Here is a 15,363-nt window from a genome sequence, read left to right as displayed (position 1 = left end):
AATGAGGATGGTGAGGCCCTGGCACAGGTTGCCCAGAGAAGCTGCCCCATCTCTAGAAGTATTCATGGCCAGGTTCAATGGATCTTTCAGCAACCTGCTCTACTGGAAGGTGTCCCTGCCCATGGCAGGGAGGATGGAACTGGATAAGCTTCAAGGTCCCTCCCAACTTAAACCATTCTATGGTTCTGTGACTTGCTGCCTGTGCCAGTTCCCCCATCCTTAGCCAAGAAAAGTGTCCAGGCATTGGGACTGTGTTTTACTGTTTCTTCTTTTTTTCTATTTTTTTTCTGAGTTTAATAAACTAGAATAATTTATTTGACAGAACACAGAAACATCACAGACAGGGTGGAGAAACCAAAGCAGCAGGTATCAATGATCAGTACAAAGGAACCACTTTACAAAAAGAAGTACCACGCTGCCCATCAGCTTTACTCAAAAATTACAGGGGGAGGGGGGTGGGCTCAGCTCAGCACCCCACAAACAGGGTGGGGGGGATGGAGCTATCCCTACAAAATGCTCTCAGATGACAACGCTGACTGCAACAGCACAATAAATAGTGGGAATGGCCTCTCAGTGAATGGTGGGAGACCAGAGACCCTCGGAGGGGAACGGAGGTCCAGGCACCACCAATCTGGGAGGTACAAGCATCTGTTAAAACACTGATTAGGGTGGCAAAAGCCCTGATTCTCCCCTACCCCCAAACAGGTGCTGGATCCCATGCAGGCAGAGCGAAACATCAACCAGGGGGGCTTTGCAGCTTGGCAGGACAAAAGTATCCCTGGCAACATCCCGCTGGGGAACAAAGCTGTTCTGCCACAACACTGCCATGGCTGTGAAGAGGCATTTGAGGCCTCTCCAGAGCAAGCAGTGTGTGGCAGATGGCACAGACCCACAGGGTCCCCTCTGCCGCCTTAACCTGGCACCAGCAGCTCCCAGCTCTGAGCTGGTTTCCTCCAGGGAGATTATACTGGTGTGAAAACAGATGCAGCTGGGAGGACGCCTGGGCTTGGCCACTTTGGGGGGACTTGGGGGAAGAAAAGGGCAGGTGCTGCCCACCCCCTTTGTTTGGAGCAGCTGGGGCAGGGGCCAAAGTCAAAGCCAGGCTCGTGCATCCCAGGGAGGAAACACATGCAGCAGGGCCGGACAGAGGGGGATTGGTCATGGGTGAAACAAAGGGACACCAAAGTGCACAGGTGCCTTTTCCCATGAGAAGGCTGCCTAAAAAAAACACCCCCCCACAATTCTGCTGCAACCCCCCTCCCTGTAGCAAACTGCTGTTGAGACTGGGCTTATATAAAACTCATAAAAGGGGCATCTCATAGTAAAGGGCTCTAGTGAGTGGCAGGAGGCTGGACAGGGACGGAGTTATAGTGAGCCCCAGTGCCTCCAGCACCTCCCTGGCCGTGCCCTGCACGGGAAACAGCAGCTCTGGCAGCTGGATGAAGAGACAACACGGCACAGCTGGACGGTTATAGGTCCTGTGGCCATCGGGCAATTGGGAGGCTCCCAGTACAGGTAGAAAACAAAATTAATTAATTATAGAAAAGAGAAGCAGCCTAATGTAGGGGTGTCCCTGGGGCAGGGTGGCGAGCTGGGGGGGGCTCGCTTATCTGTCGTTGAGCTGTGGGGAATTTGTCCGCTCCTCCTCATCCTCCTTGTCATCCTTCATGCCTTTCAGTCGCTGGCGGGCGAAGTCTTCAAACACAATGTCATCATCGCTAGTGAGGACACAAGGGAAGTGGGTTTAGGTGGGGTGCAAGGTGAAACACCTCCTCTCCCACAAAGCTGTCCCAGCTTGCCCAGTGAGATCAACCTGCACGGCCACCATGTTACAGCAGCTCAGGGGGCCCCAAAACTCCCCATCCCTAGCAAACAGCCTTGGTTTTCAAAGCGTTATTAAACACTTGCCCAATGCACCCCAAAAAGAGACCCCAAGCTCTCCAGCAGGTGCAGCTTTACCAGAGCCATGGGCATTTGTCCCGCTGTGGGGGAACCACAGACGGGCAGGAAGTAGCTGGGTGGATTAAGTACCCTAAAACCTCCCAAACACATCACCAGCCCTTGGAACGCTGTGGCAACAACCTCCCGCACCCCAACACGATCCCGGCGGCCTCTTACTGCAGTTTCTCCTGTTTTTTGGAAAGCCATGCAGGGAAGGGCGAAGGAGGAGAGAAGAGAGAGGGGAACAGCACGCGTCATGCATTACAGGTGACATGCGTGGGGTTAATCACACGTGCCAATCCCATGGCACAGCAGGTGTTAGAGAATTGGGGGGTGCCATGCAACCGCCATGTTTCACATTCCCACAGGACATGTGGGAATTGGGGGAGGGGTGTATTTTAGTCTCTTACTTTGTATCAAGCTCTATCAGATTTGTATCTATGGGCGCTTCATTCTCTGGAACTGAACAAAGGGATGACATAGGATTAGTCACAGGGTGGTGAGTGCCATCCCACCGAGGTGGGTGACACCTTCTCCAGGATCATCTCTGCCCTCCTACCAGGGTGGGCAAGACCCCACCCCCCCCCGCCACCATCACTGCCATCCCACTGGGGTGGCTGAGATTCCCCTGGAGTCATCACCACTTCCAGTGTGTGGATGCAACCCCCCCTGGAGTTTGGCTACACTGGGGTGATGGGAGCACCCCCGTTTAATGCTGAGGCCCTGTGAACAGGGCCAACAGGAGCCAAGAGTCTCCCTCTATGCAGCCTCACTGGCTCCCTTTGCCCCCACCCACCCCCAGGGATGCTGGCCCTGTCACTCAGGGACAGACACTCACTGTCCCGGTGTACTGGTTCCTCCCTGGGTTTGGGATGCATCAGCGTGAAGGGCAGCTCCACTGCAACGTCGCTGGAAGAGACACCAGGGTAAAGCACAGGCCTGCCTGCACTTTACATGTAGAGCAAGGCAAATTTGCAGAGGGGGAGCAGAACAGCACCCCCATTAGAGCTGCTATAGAGACCACAAAGCTGGACAACCCCCTGTGTCAATCTCCATGGAGCTGCTCAGCAGCTCTCATGCCTCTTGGATGAGCTTGGACTCCAGGGTGGGGGATCAGCACAGGCCCCCTGGGAAGCAGAGGGGAATCAGGAGGGAGAGCAGCATGACAAAAATCTGTCTTTAGCAGCTGTGGGGGGGTAATCCAAAATCCCTTGAGCTTAGGCTGCAGCCAGCAGTGCCATGGGAATGGCAGGAGGTGCACCAAGTTTTCCCAGTGCTCAGTGGGCATGGTGGCATCAGGGCATGACAGCCTAAGCACAGCCACAAGCTGCCCCAGGGGCAGGTAGGACAGAGCTCAGACAGAAATGTCCCAAAAGAGGACAAGTAGTCCCACGGTCCCTGTAGGGACCTCCCTGTGGGAGGGAAGTGATGTGAGGATGAAGACCTAGGAAGCCCCAGAGATTTGCCTCCCCACATCCAGAGATGCTCAGCCCTATGGAGCCACCTCTGTGCCCAGCTCACTCTCCCAGCAGCACCCACAGGCCTCTCACTCCAGTACAAGTAGGATGATGCAGAATTCAAACCCTGCCAGCATTCCCAGCCACATCACCCCAGCCCCACCTCTGCCAGGCTTTTTGCTCTAGGTGAGACAGCATCCCCAACACAGTGGAATTCCCAGGACAGGCATGGGATCAGGTAGCACCCTGAGGGGCTGAGGGGGTGCAGTGAGGATCAGGGGGCGCTGGGGGGAGTGCGGTGTTACCTGGAGGCGAGGTCTCCCAGCAGGCTGGCATGAGTCAAAGGATACAACACGTTAGTCACTGACCCCTCCCAAGGACACACAACCCCCACACACCTTTTGTCCCACCCATGCTGCTTAGTCCCAGGGGAGCTTTAAGGATGATGGGGCCCCACCTGCAGCACAGACCAGTCCCAAGGTTAGAGAGGAGGTGCAGCACGGTGGGGGGGTGCCCAACACTCACCCTCCTCGTGACACCACCAGCTTCACCTTCACCTTGTAGGAGACAATGATGCCCAGGATCTCCTTGTTGGCTCCATCTCTTAATCTGGAGGAAGGGGCAGGTGGGCATAAGTGAGGGAATGTCCATGGGGACCAGCCCCCTGTCCTCCTGGAGGTCCCCCATGGGATCTCCTCCACCCCAAGCATCACCCCTGGAGCAGGGGCTGGATGCCCCCCAGGGCCAGGTCCTGCTCCCACGCTGCAGGGGAGGCAGGAGCCCTGGGGGGTTAGAGGGGCTCACAGTGTGCTGGAGGCCAGGTTGGTGTCCTCGTGCTTGAGCTTCCCATCCAGCGCCAGCCCCCGCTTCTCCCGGTTGTTGGCAAGGAAGGGGGTGAGGGTGTAGACTTTGCAGAACGTTGAGCTCGGGGCCACCATATCACTGGAGATGATTTACAAGGTCAGCCAGAGCCCCAGCCACCCACAGCTCCCACAGCCTATCCCAGATATCTCCATCTTAGCCTGGTGAACTCCACATATTCCCATGCCTGCCACAGACTGATAAACATCTCTTTCCTGGAGGACGCAGAGGGTGTCGTCCCCAAGATGCCACAAGAAAAAAGGTCTCCATCTCCCTGCTCCTCCCACTGGTTCCTGCTTTCCAAGTGCAACATCCCAGTGGGGCTGCACTGGGGCAGGAGACCTCCAATGCTCCTCCAAGACCTCCCTGAGGTCTCCAGGGCTCCACTCACTCAGCATCCTCCACAGCCACTGGGCACTTGTACTGGGCAGTGTTGAAGAGGCAGATGTCAGCATACTGACGCACTAGGGAGAGACACAGCAAGATGGGGATCAGGGTAGGCCGCCACAGGGATGGGGACAGGGACACCAGTGGGGTGGAGGCCTACTCTTCACCTGAGATCTTGATTTTCTTCACGGTCTTGTTGGTGTTGTTGGTGACATGCACGTTGACACTGATGGGCTCCCCGTGGTAGTATATCTGTAGGGCAGCAGAACAGAGAGGATGGTGAGGTCCCCAGGGTCATCCCACCAGTGTACACACCCCAGTCCTTGCCCACCTCCTTGTCCAGGGATGCCTCAAGGTGCAGGGGCTTGTCTGACATGAGGAACTGCCGGGTGGTCTCTGCCATGGGCTGGGGGCCGGGTCTCTCCGGTGCATATTGGACCTTACGGATCACCAGGCGCACCGAATTCCTGGGGGAAGACAAGAGAATTCAGGCTGCCCACAGGCTACCCTCTTTCTTGGCCCATTCTGGGTCAAATCCCTCTTCTGCTCTGCTGGGTCAGAAGGATGCCATGGAAGGTCTTGTCTGGATGCCCACCACAGCTACAAGGGGAAAGCCCTATGGCTGGTCCAGGTTGCCCACAGCAGGTGTTGGGCTCCTTGCACAGTGGTGGATATCCCAGACCCTAGATGTTCTCTGACCCATCCCTACCCTGGAGAACACCTCCATCCCAGCCCCATTGTGGAAAATATCCCCATCCAAGCCCCTTCCTGGATAACAACTCTATCCTATTCTGGAAAACATCCCATGGTTACCAAGGTGGGTAACAAATTGCGGTGCCCCTTTCCTGCTGCCAGTACCAGGAGGATGCTGTTCCCACCCAGGCTGGATGGATCCCCTCTGCTTACCTCTTGTGGATCTTCTCCTCCAGATTCTCAGCACAGAAAGCTTTAACCTCATAGTCCACTCCACAGGCCTGAAAACCAGGAATGGGGGAGAAGGAGGCAGAGAAACCCTTTTGCACTCCCCAAAGAGGTGACCCCAGCAATGGCCACTCACCACAGCCTCGTGGCATGGGAACATGGGGGACCTTACCTTCCCCGTGTCCTCTGGGCCTGGCTGCAGTGTGACGGAGCAAGGCAGGTTGGGGGGGATCTGGAAGAGAAAGGGGGGTGAGGACCTTTCTGGGGGGCTACCAGTACTTCCCTATCCCTATCCACAATGGAAAGCGGGAAATACGGGAAGGATTTCCTCAATTTACTATTGCATTTCCCAAATCCCAAAGTGTTACAAAAGTACATTATTTTAGAGGGTTTTAATTAATTGGGGATTTTGACAAATCAGGGCGTCAGGGACATTTTTGAGGCCATAGCATTGAGCACCGTAAAATGTCACAGAGCTCCAGAGAGGGTGGCTGTCGCCAGCCGGGGGCTATGTACAAATCACGAACGGGACGGGGCTGCTGTGGAACGTGCCTTGAGCTGTTGTATTTTCCAGCATCACTCTCATTACACGGTTATGACAATGGGAAGATGCCAGCAGCTCACATCCCACAGTGGCCAGCATTGCCAAAGCTTTGCTGGGGAAATCAGAGGAGCAGGGCATCTACCCCCACCCCATTCCCTGCCAGAGCTGTCCAGTGCTGGCATGGATTCCCAGTGTTAGCAAGGACCCCTGGTGCTGACACAGACTGGCAGTTTCCCTACTGGTGGTTACTTTCTGCTCACAAGTTTGAAGATCCACCACCAGAAGCTGTGCCAGATGAAACCCTGCTGTCCCCACCAAAGGGTTCGCTGTCCCTTCAAGCAGCCCAGAGCACCGTACCTCGAAGGTGAAGGGGTAGGCGTGCTCGCCCAGCTTCTTGATGAGCCGTTCCTGCAGCCGTGTCAGGGGCTTCTTGTCCTCGGGGACCGGGGGGAAGGCCTGGGAGTTAGCCACAAACAGGTCCTTGCGGAAGGTCAGCCCCAGCACATCCAGGTCCTCACGGCCATAGCGGAAGGCGCAGGTTAACGTCACAAACACTGGAGAGGGTGACAAGGGGAGGTTGGAGCAGGGTGTGGGTCATGGAGGGACCATCATGGCATGGGGGCAGGTGGCACCCTGGCTCATGCCAGTGCCACCAGCACTGGGAAGCAGTGGCTTGAGGACAGGCCATGTTGAGAAGATGAGGATTCAGCAGCCAGCTGTGCCTTCGGATGCCCACCACAGCACCCCCATTCTCCACAGGACAGGGAATCTGTCCTGGGGACAGGGGCTGGAAATTGTCACCAAAGAGCCCAGAGATGCCAGTGCCTGGGTAGGATTGCATGGGGATGTGGCAGTGCCACTTCTGTGGCCTCAGGGGTAGACATTACCTTTTCTCTCCTTCAGGTATTCAGGATCCACCAGCACTACTCCATCTGCAATGGAACAGCCAGGTCAGAAATGCGCCATGGGGACGGGGGGACACACTGGCAGGGTTAAGGGACACGATGGCAGGGTCAGAGGACATGCTGGTAGGTTAGATAGGAATGTACAGGCAGGGTTTGGGGGGACACCAGCACAGTTAAGGGGGGCCGTGCTCCCTCTTTACAGAGCAAATCATCACCTCCGAGCTGCCAGCTGGGGCCTGGGGGCAACACACTGCTAGCAGGGACAGTCTGCACCAACCACACCCAGGACATATGCAAAGCCACAGCAGGACATGAACATTATCCCAAATCAGCTGTTTTCTGCTTCCCAAAATCTTCCCAGACAGCCCAGCCCACCCTGGCATGCATTTCCCTACAACTGAGGTCCCCTTCCTGCCACCACATACCCACGGGGTCCACCACGTCGATGTGGTCCACGAAATCCCTCTTCCCAAGGTAGACAGTGAGCTGCAGGGCAGAACAGGGTGTCAGGGTGCACAGAGCAGACCCCCCAGGGCCCCCCATGTTGTCACCACCCACACGAGTCCATATTCCTCATCATCCACAGTGTCACCCTGTCCCTGTGGTAGCCAAAAGCCAATCCCACCCCATTCCAGGGAAAGCCTGGAACCAGATGTCCCCAGAACAGGAGACACTTTGCATTTGGGGACTCTTGGGTGGCACCCCAGACAGGGGTGACAGGGGTTTGTACTCCACTGTCAAGCAGGGATGAACCCCCTAGTGTCACCCTCTCACCTTTCTCTGATGGGGAAACTGAGGCACAGGGCAGGCAGCTGCCAGGCTGAAGGTTTTCTGCATCAGCTGCTGCTGCCTGACTCAAAACCCCCACAGGCATAGTCACCTGCATCCCAGCACTCCAAAACCTGTCTGCTGGACCCCTGACCTTGGGAAAGCCGCCCACCAGCCCCACTGTGCCTCAGTTTCCCTTCCTGCCACCCTGGCAGGATGCTGAGGCAGACAGGGTTCAGGGACATGCCCACCCCCCACTCCCAGCCATGTTTGTGACCCCATGGTTCCCCCCACCATGTCCCCCTTACCTTCCCGTTAGGACTGGCTTTCTTAAACACCCTGCAAAACAGCAAAGGGGGGGTGAGTGCTGGAGCAAGGGCTACCCCCCACTCCTGAACCCCCCCTCTGCTCCTGGCTCCCTGCCCATGGAGCTGTCCAGCTCTCCCCTTCAGGAAGGGTCCCTGGGGGAAGAAGCATCCACAGGCACAGCCCCATGGTGCCAGGTGCATCCAACCCTCAGCACCCACTGCCAGGACCCAGTTTTGGATAATGGAGGCATCAGGACCCCAGCCCACCCCTTCACCTGAGGATGGTGCCCAGAGACCACTGTGAAAGGCAGCAGCACCCCAGCACTCACCTGGCCCTGGGGACAGCTTGTGGGACCATGGGGTCAAGGCATGCACAGGATGGGAGCATCCCATGGGATGAACCCACCTCACCATTACCTCACATGGATGCATCCCAAAGCCACTGGAGAAGCAGAAAAGTCTGGGTGCTCCTGTCCCCAGGGCTTTTTACTGCCATTCCAAACCATGGAACTAGCCCCCAGACACCCCTCTCAACTCCCAAAATCCTTCTGGAACACCCCACAGAGATATGGGAGAACGGATGTGGATCCAACATGCCACTGCTGGGGAATACCAGAGCATTCCCAGCCTGCCTGCTGCAGGCAGGAAGTGGGCAGAGGCAGGTAGGGTGCCTAGTGCTGCCAGATATTTTGGAGCCTGACCTGGCACAAAGCCACCCATAATGGGTTCTCCTCAGATAATCCTTCCTCGCCTTTAAATTCCATTAAAACCATCCGGGAAGATTAGTAGTGGTTTTAGGCTGGAAAAAAACCAATTTCCCAGGGCAGCTGCTTGGCTCTGCCAAAATGTCAAAGGTTGCTAGTGGATGATGAACCCTCAGCCACCCCAGTGCCTGCAGCTGCCCACACCAAGCCAGGGGCAGGCAGGGGAGGCAGCAGCTGCTGGGTTGCAGCCTGGGGGTGACCAGCACCCCAGCGATGGGGGAGGATGCATCAGGAGATGTGTGGGCACACCCCTCACTCCCATAGCCCTGAAATGCTCTGTCCCCACCTCCCTGTGTCCCTGCCTCTGTGTGTCTGTGCACTCCTGCACGCCCAAGCCTCCACATCCCTCTCTTGAGAGCCATAGGGAGCAGCACAGCCTGGCCAGGCTCTGCCCAGGAAGCAGGATCTGGTCTGGATAAGGGAGTGTGGGGGTTGGGGGCCCTCATTCCCTTGTCCCCAGATAAGCCACAGGAACCCTCTGCCACACACATAAAATATTGGGGACATCCTTCTGGCTGTCCCAAGCCACTAGGAGCATCAGGAACATCCTGCTGGCTCTTCCTGGATGGCTTTTCCCTGTGGGGGTTGGGGGATTGACCCTTCCCAGCCGAAATGGGAAAGCACTTCCACAGTAGGATGTTTGTCATGAGGGTTTGCTGATGAAGGTGTGATCCTGTGCTGGTGCAAAGAAAGGTGGAATTAATGGGAATGCTGTTCCAATTAAGTAACTTGGAGAGATAAAGGCCTCAGCTGGCCATGGAAGGGCATCAGCACCCCACAGTTTCTGGGATTTGAAAGCCATGGGGGGATCAGTCTCCATAGTCAGGGATGGAGGGGCAATGAATGCATCCTCCTGAGAGCACAGAGCAACTAACAGCAGGATTTTCATGGGTAATTAATGAGGCATTACTTCAGAGCAGGATAAGGAACATCCCCTGACAGCCTGTCACCCCACACCCCACGGACCAGCTCCCAAGAGAAGCCCCAAAGAGGGTCCAGCATGCTGGATCACAATCTGAGGTGCACTGGGAAGGCTGGAGGCTCCGTGGGTGCCACTGCCAGCCCCTGAGACACGGGTGGTGCTCCCAGCCAGCCCTGAAAGCACTAACAGAGCTGCTAATGAACCCAGTGTGAGTGAGACTGACAGCAGGTGCTGCAGGAAGCCATTCCTCACCACCCTGCCTGGCACATACTCGTGCTGGCACCACACTGGAACAGGCCCCATGGAGCCTGAGCCTTGCTGAGCCACACACTGCAGGCGCAGAAGCCCCAGGTTAGGGGTGCAGAAGCACCACAGAATGCAAGAGCTGCACCCTGTGCATGCAGGAGCCCAGGCGGGCTCCCCATGTGGGTACATGAGTGTGCTGTGCCCTCATCCTGTGGGTGCAGCAGCCCTGCCTGGCCCCACAGCACGGCTGCAGGAGCGCTCACCTCCCCTGCAGCACCGGTGACAGAAGGAAAGGGGCACATGGGGACACGCTGGCCTGTTGCTGCCAGCGGGGTGACCCTCACCCGCCTCCGGATCTAGAGGGAGGAAAGGAGGAAGTGTGAAGCCTTCCCTCCCCCTCCAGCCCTTCCTGGTGTCGAAATCCTGGAGACATGAGGCAGGAAGTGGCCTCTGCTGCTGCCCATCAGAGCCTTGGGGCCTCATGCCCTGGGCTGGCAGTGCCAGTGCCCCCTGAGCCTGTCACGCTGCCACGCAGCCACATCCCATCCCGCCTGCCCTCTCCCTGCCATGGATCCCATCCCTTAATGAGCTTGTTAGGCACCCAGCCAGGGCTATTATTAGTGGGGTCTGTTGGATCTTGATTGGAAGATTTATGAGGATTTAATTCCCCTAGGCATTGGAACAGGATCCGATGGCAACACCATTGATTGCCTTTGAACCCCGGGCAGAGAATTCAGGGGTATTGCCAGCCCTCATGCTAACAAGGTTGGCTGGCAGATCTAATTAGCTAGGGCCACGTTAGAAGGGACCTCCAGGGATAATGGAACCACCAGCAACCACATCACACACACCGGCACAACCCCGTGGTGGCGGCCAGAAGCTCCATGCCAGCTGTGCCTGGATAAGCCTGGAGAACCATGCCAGCCAATCCCAAAGCAAGAGCATGCCACAGGCCCAGTGCTGCATTTTGCATCGCTGCTGCATTCATCTGTCTATCTATCCCCTCCCTGGGTCAGCAGCAGCATCCCCCAGCAGCTGGGTCAGAGCTCCACCAACTTCCTTGGCAAGGAAACGCCTCAGCTGTGGGATCCGGGATGTGTCTGGATCCTGCTGTTATTACCAGAGTTTGCTCTCCAAACAACATCCAGGAAGCAGGAGTCCTGGGCCACCTTCTAGGGCTCTTCCCAGTGGAGATCCCTGTCCTGCTCCCACACCCTATGGCTTCACCTAGGGGGATGAATGGGGTGGTGGAGGGACTGAGCAGCAGGTCTGGCGGTAGGTGAGGGTCGCCCCCCTAGCAGCAAGGTGCTGTGGTGGAATGCTCTGAGGGGCTGGATGATACTGCTGGGCCAGAGGAACGGTGCCAGGGGTGCTTAATGCCAGCCAAGGTGGGCTCTGGTGTACCAGAAGCACTGCAGCACTTCCCAGCCACCAGGAAGCCACTCGCAAGCCACAGGCTAAGAATCCCAACAGCCAGGAATTCCAGTAGCTGGGCATCCTGTGTGGGGCTGCAGCTGCCCTGGCTGGGTGCTGAGTGGGAAACATGGGGAAAGGTGATCAATGATGCCAACAGCCACCAACTCAGCTGTATCCTCCAACTCTTCCCACTGGTGACTCCTGAGAAAAGTGGGTTGCCACAGCAGGAATCAGCCAAAATGGGCTTTTGGGGAAATCACATAGTAAATCAGCTCCCACAGCTGAACCTCCCGATCAAACCCAGTGGATTTGGGTTTGGAGATCCGAACTGGAGTGCAAGAGGGATTTGTCAGCCTAATTCTTCCCCCCTCACCCTCCCCCAGCTCCCACGGTACCCACTGCGTAGGCAGGGAGAAGATCAGCTCATGCCTCTCCTGCCGGCACGCCTGCTGATGGGAATGCTGCTCACCAAGCTCCCCCTGGCACCTGAAAAACCCTGCAGGCCAATCTAGCTGCATCCTGGGGTGTGCACTCAGACATTGGGGGGATCCAGTGGCTGCTTCAGCCCCCTGATCTGTGGGGTTGCCTGCCGGCCCCAGGAGCGCAATACAAATTCTCAAGAATTCAGGATACTGAGCAAGGAGGAAGCGGATGCTGTCAGCCATGGCTGGGGCACCAACACCCAGCAGCAGGCCGGCAGCAGCAACAGCCGCTTCCCAGAATGCTGGATGAGTTCAACAGGCACCCACAGCTCCCATCCTGCCACTCCAAAACACTGCAATGCTTCTGGAAGGTTCTGCCCAGGCAGGCCAGACCCCCTCACCCTTCTCTCACGCTGTGGCCACGGCGGGGGGGAGCAGAGGCTGCACCAAAGCCCCTGATCCTGCTGCCAGGGGACATGGGGATGAGCAAAGGGAGGGCCATGGTGTTCAGGGGTGAGCAGCAGCACTCTGAAATCCCTGATCCTCCATGATTAATGGCTAAGGGGGCAGAGAGGGATTGGGGCGAGGAATGGGACTGTCAACACCTTGACCACTCTGCCAGTGCCAGCCGGTGAGCGGATGTCACAGGATGTCACACCTGTGAGCGGATGTCAAACCCCCAGGCCTCCCTGCAAGGGCTGGCAGGGGTCATCAGGCTCTCCCTCAAATCCCAACAGCTACCTGCAGGATGTGCAGCCTCACCGGTCCTGCAGCTCCCCTCAAATCCCAACAGCTCCCTGCAGGATGTGCAGCCCCACCGGTCCTGCAGCTCCCCTGGTCCTGCAGCTCCCCTCAAATCCCAACAGCTCCCTGCAGGATGTGCAGCAGGTCCTGCCACCGTCCTGCCCCTGGAGGGGCACAGGGGGGGTCCCCATCCACCTCTGCACAGGGGCCCCTAAAAGACAGCATCCCCATGGCAGCATTCCCATGGGATGAAGGCGTCGCAGGCCCTCGTGTCCCTATGTTCCAGGGCTGGCACGTGCTCCCTGACACCCCCAGCTGTGCCGCATGCCGGGAGTGACATCAGGGCCTGGGTGCCCCGGCGTCACCGCGATGACAACAGCCTCCCCCATTCCCAAATCCATGCAGGCTCCAAATCTGATGGGGAGGGAGCAGTGACGCCCCCGCTCTCCGGGTGCTCACTACCGCTCGGGGAGTGCCATATCCCAGCAGCGGGGCCACCTCAGGGGACCACCAGCTCCAGCGCAGGGCACGGGCAGCGCCTGTCCCACCCCTCCCCCGCCACTGCCGGGCATGCCCCCCCGGGATGCTCCTCTCTGTCCCGGTCCTCACTCACCGGGTGCCTTTGTCTCCCATGGCCCCGCCGATCCTGCGGGCTCAGCCGAGAAGCGCCGGCTGGGCTTGGAAAATTACTGGCTGGATGGTGGAGGGAGCGGCGGCGGGGCGGGCGCGGGGCCCGGTGCGGCCCTGCTCGGGCCCGCTCGGAACCGCTCGAAACGCTCGAGCACGCTCGGAAACACTCGGAACCGCTCGGCTCGGCCCGGGCGGACGCCACGCCGGCCGGTTCGGGGCCGCTCGGAACCGCTCGGGCAGGTTCGGAACTGCTCGGAGCCTCTCGGAACCGCTCGGAGCCGCTCGGACACGCTCGGAGCCGCTCGGCAGGGCTCGGCCCGTCCCGGTTCCGGTGCGGACGCTGCCGCCGCCGCCGCCTCCGCCCGCCCCTGAACGGCGCGGCCCCGGGGCCGGGGGCGGCGGCGCGCAAGGGCCGCACGGGCGGGGAGAGGATACGGCGAGAGGATATGGAGGGGGGGGGGGCACCGGGCTGACACGGGGGGGGCGGGAAGGCGGTGAGGGGGTAGGAGAGTGTGGGCCAGTGCGCGCGCACACACACACGGAGCGGCGGGAGCACGCGCGCGGCTCGGGGCGCCCCCGAGCGGCTGCGCGTGGGCACAGCGGGGAGAATCCCGCGTGTGATCCTGGGGACACGCGTGGGGAACGGAGACCGGCGTGTCAGCCGGGACACGTCTGAGGGCACACAGAGACACGTACGTGAGCACACACGCGGCAGTGTGAGTACAAAGTGTCTGTGGGGAGGGACGTAACTTGTACCTACACGCGCACACATCTGCATACAGGCGCCATGCACACACGCGTGAACTCACGCACACACACGTGCACAAACATGCATGCACGTGTGTGTGCTCACACAAACACGTGCACACAAAATAGTGTGTACACGTGCGCATACACCCCATGTGCACACACATGTACATATGTGCGCCTACAACCCCTGCACAGACAAACAGACACACATACACAGACACACACGCACTTGCGAACACCCCGCCCCCGAGGTGTCCCTCCCCTCTCCAATGGAATCCGCCTTCCCTGCAGGAACACGTCCATCCTTCCGCCCCGCCCTCCCCATCGGCCGTGTCCCACTCCCGCCCGCCTCCTGTCGCGGAGCAGCGCGTGGGGAACGGGGATTCAGGTGATCCCGGTGCTAGGTGCATCCCCAGCTGGAGCATCCCTTCCTATCCCGCCCCCATCGTGGGGCGGATGGAGGGGACCGAGGATGGACACGCGATGTCACCTGTGCCCACTGTGGGGACACCTGCACCCCACCCACGGGGCAGCTTTACCCCATCCTCGGGGAAACCTGCTCCCCACTGTTGGGATCAGCCAGGACGAAAGGACAGGAAGCAATGACGGGCCGAGGCTGCGGTGAGGGACTGGAAGGAAGGCCGTGATACCCTGACGGATCCGGGCAGGAATGTCACCTAAGGGCACGGAGCCCTCGGTGACAGAGGCAAAGTGGGGCAGCTCCTGGCTGGGAACCATAAACCCTGCTCTGGGACTAGTTCGGAGGATTAAAGGGTTTAATCCCAGGATTTGAATCGGCACTTGGAGCAAGATGGAGGCATTTGGTAGTTTGGGCAGTTTTTCACAGTTTTTCACCCCCATTTTGGCAGCTCATGGAGTGCCGGAGCGTGCCAGCACCAAAGCCTCTGGGGACTTTTCCTCTGGGTATAAAATGTCCAAAAGCTGTCAGATTGGGCTGGGATGAAAGTGCTGCATTGATTTTGGATAATAAATTGCTCCTTAGCCAGATGACGGGAATGAAAGCTGCAGTCCTGATGGATGATGGGCAGGCTAGGGGATCCCTTCTGGGGCCATGCAAGGATGGCTGCAGGAGCCAGAGGAGCAGCTGGATTCTGCCCCAGCCCCATCCCAGGCTCAGAGGGGTCCCAACACAGGCCTGATCCTGCATCCCAGCCTAGGATCCCCCTGCATGCCCAGCCAAAGCTGGATCTTGCCCCAGGCCCAGCTCCCCCAGCTGCCAGGCTGGATGGGGCCCAGCATTGGAGCATTCCATGACAGTGGAACATCCAAGGAGGGGCTGGAGCTTCCTGGGGAGTCAGAGCTACACGGCCCAAGCTGGATTCTGCCCCTGAGGGTGATTTTGGTGTTCATAAGTTT

At 58.4% G+C, this 15,363-nt stretch overlaps 1 protein-coding gene across 2 annotated transcripts; it reads right to left on the bottom strand.

Annotated features, from left to right (window-relative positions):
- Positions 1 to 250: 250 nt before the first annotated feature.
- On the bottom strand, positions 251 to 13,558 carry ARRB1 (arrestin beta 1). Of its 2 annotated transcripts, XM_064726096.1 has the most exons (16): positions 13,220 to 13,553; positions 8,093 to 8,123; positions 7,442 to 7,502; positions 6,999 to 7,043; positions 6,469 to 6,665; positions 5,740 to 5,799; positions 5,553 to 5,620; positions 4,978 to 5,113; positions 4,814 to 4,898; positions 4,651 to 4,723; positions 4,203 to 4,340; positions 3,924 to 4,007; positions 3,704 to 3,727; positions 2,780 to 2,850; positions 2,352 to 2,403; positions 251 to 1,718 (listed from the first exon to the last, which is right to left on the bottom strand). In XM_064726096.1, exons 1-16 carry the CDS (start codon positions 13,237 to 13,239, stop codon positions 1,607 to 1,609), a joined length of 1,257 nt encoding a protein of 418 aa, XP_064582166.1. In that variant the 5' UTR covers positions 13,240 to 13,553; the 3' UTR covers positions 251 to 1,606. The 2 variants fall into 2 exon arrangements, with proteins under 2 accessions (XP_064582166.1, XP_064582175.1); XM_064726105.1 differs by lacking the exon at positions 3,704 to 3,727 and having other exon boundaries at positions 13,220 to 13,558.
- Positions 13,559 to 15,363: the final 1,805 nt, after the last annotated feature.

The sequence above is a fragment of the Zonotrichia leucophrys genome, chromosome 1 (genome assembly GCF_028769735.1).
Source record: "Zonotrichia leucophrys gambelii isolate GWCS_2022_RI chromosome 1, RI_Zleu_2.0, whole genome shotgun sequence".
NCBI classification, from domain to species: Eukaryota; Metazoa; Chordata; class Aves; order Passeriformes; family Passerellidae; genus Zonotrichia; species Zonotrichia leucophrys.
Note: the sequence above shows the minus strand (reverse complement) of the source record. Positions and strands in the feature narration are given on the sequence as shown.

Bases quoted from the DNA above. Each gene is read 5' to 3' on its own strand.
- ARRB1 (XM_064726096.1), bottom strand. From the start codon at position 13,239: ATGGGAGACAAAGGCACCCG. The intron at 8,124-13,219 runs GTGAGTGAGGAC...GCTGTTTTGCAG, and splicing joins ATGGGAGACAAAGGCACCCG to GGTGTTTAAGAAAGCCAGTC. The intron at 1,719-2,351 runs GTAAGAGACTAA...TGTCCTCACTAG, and splicing joins CTGATAGAGCTTGATACAAA to CGATGATGACATTGTGTTTG.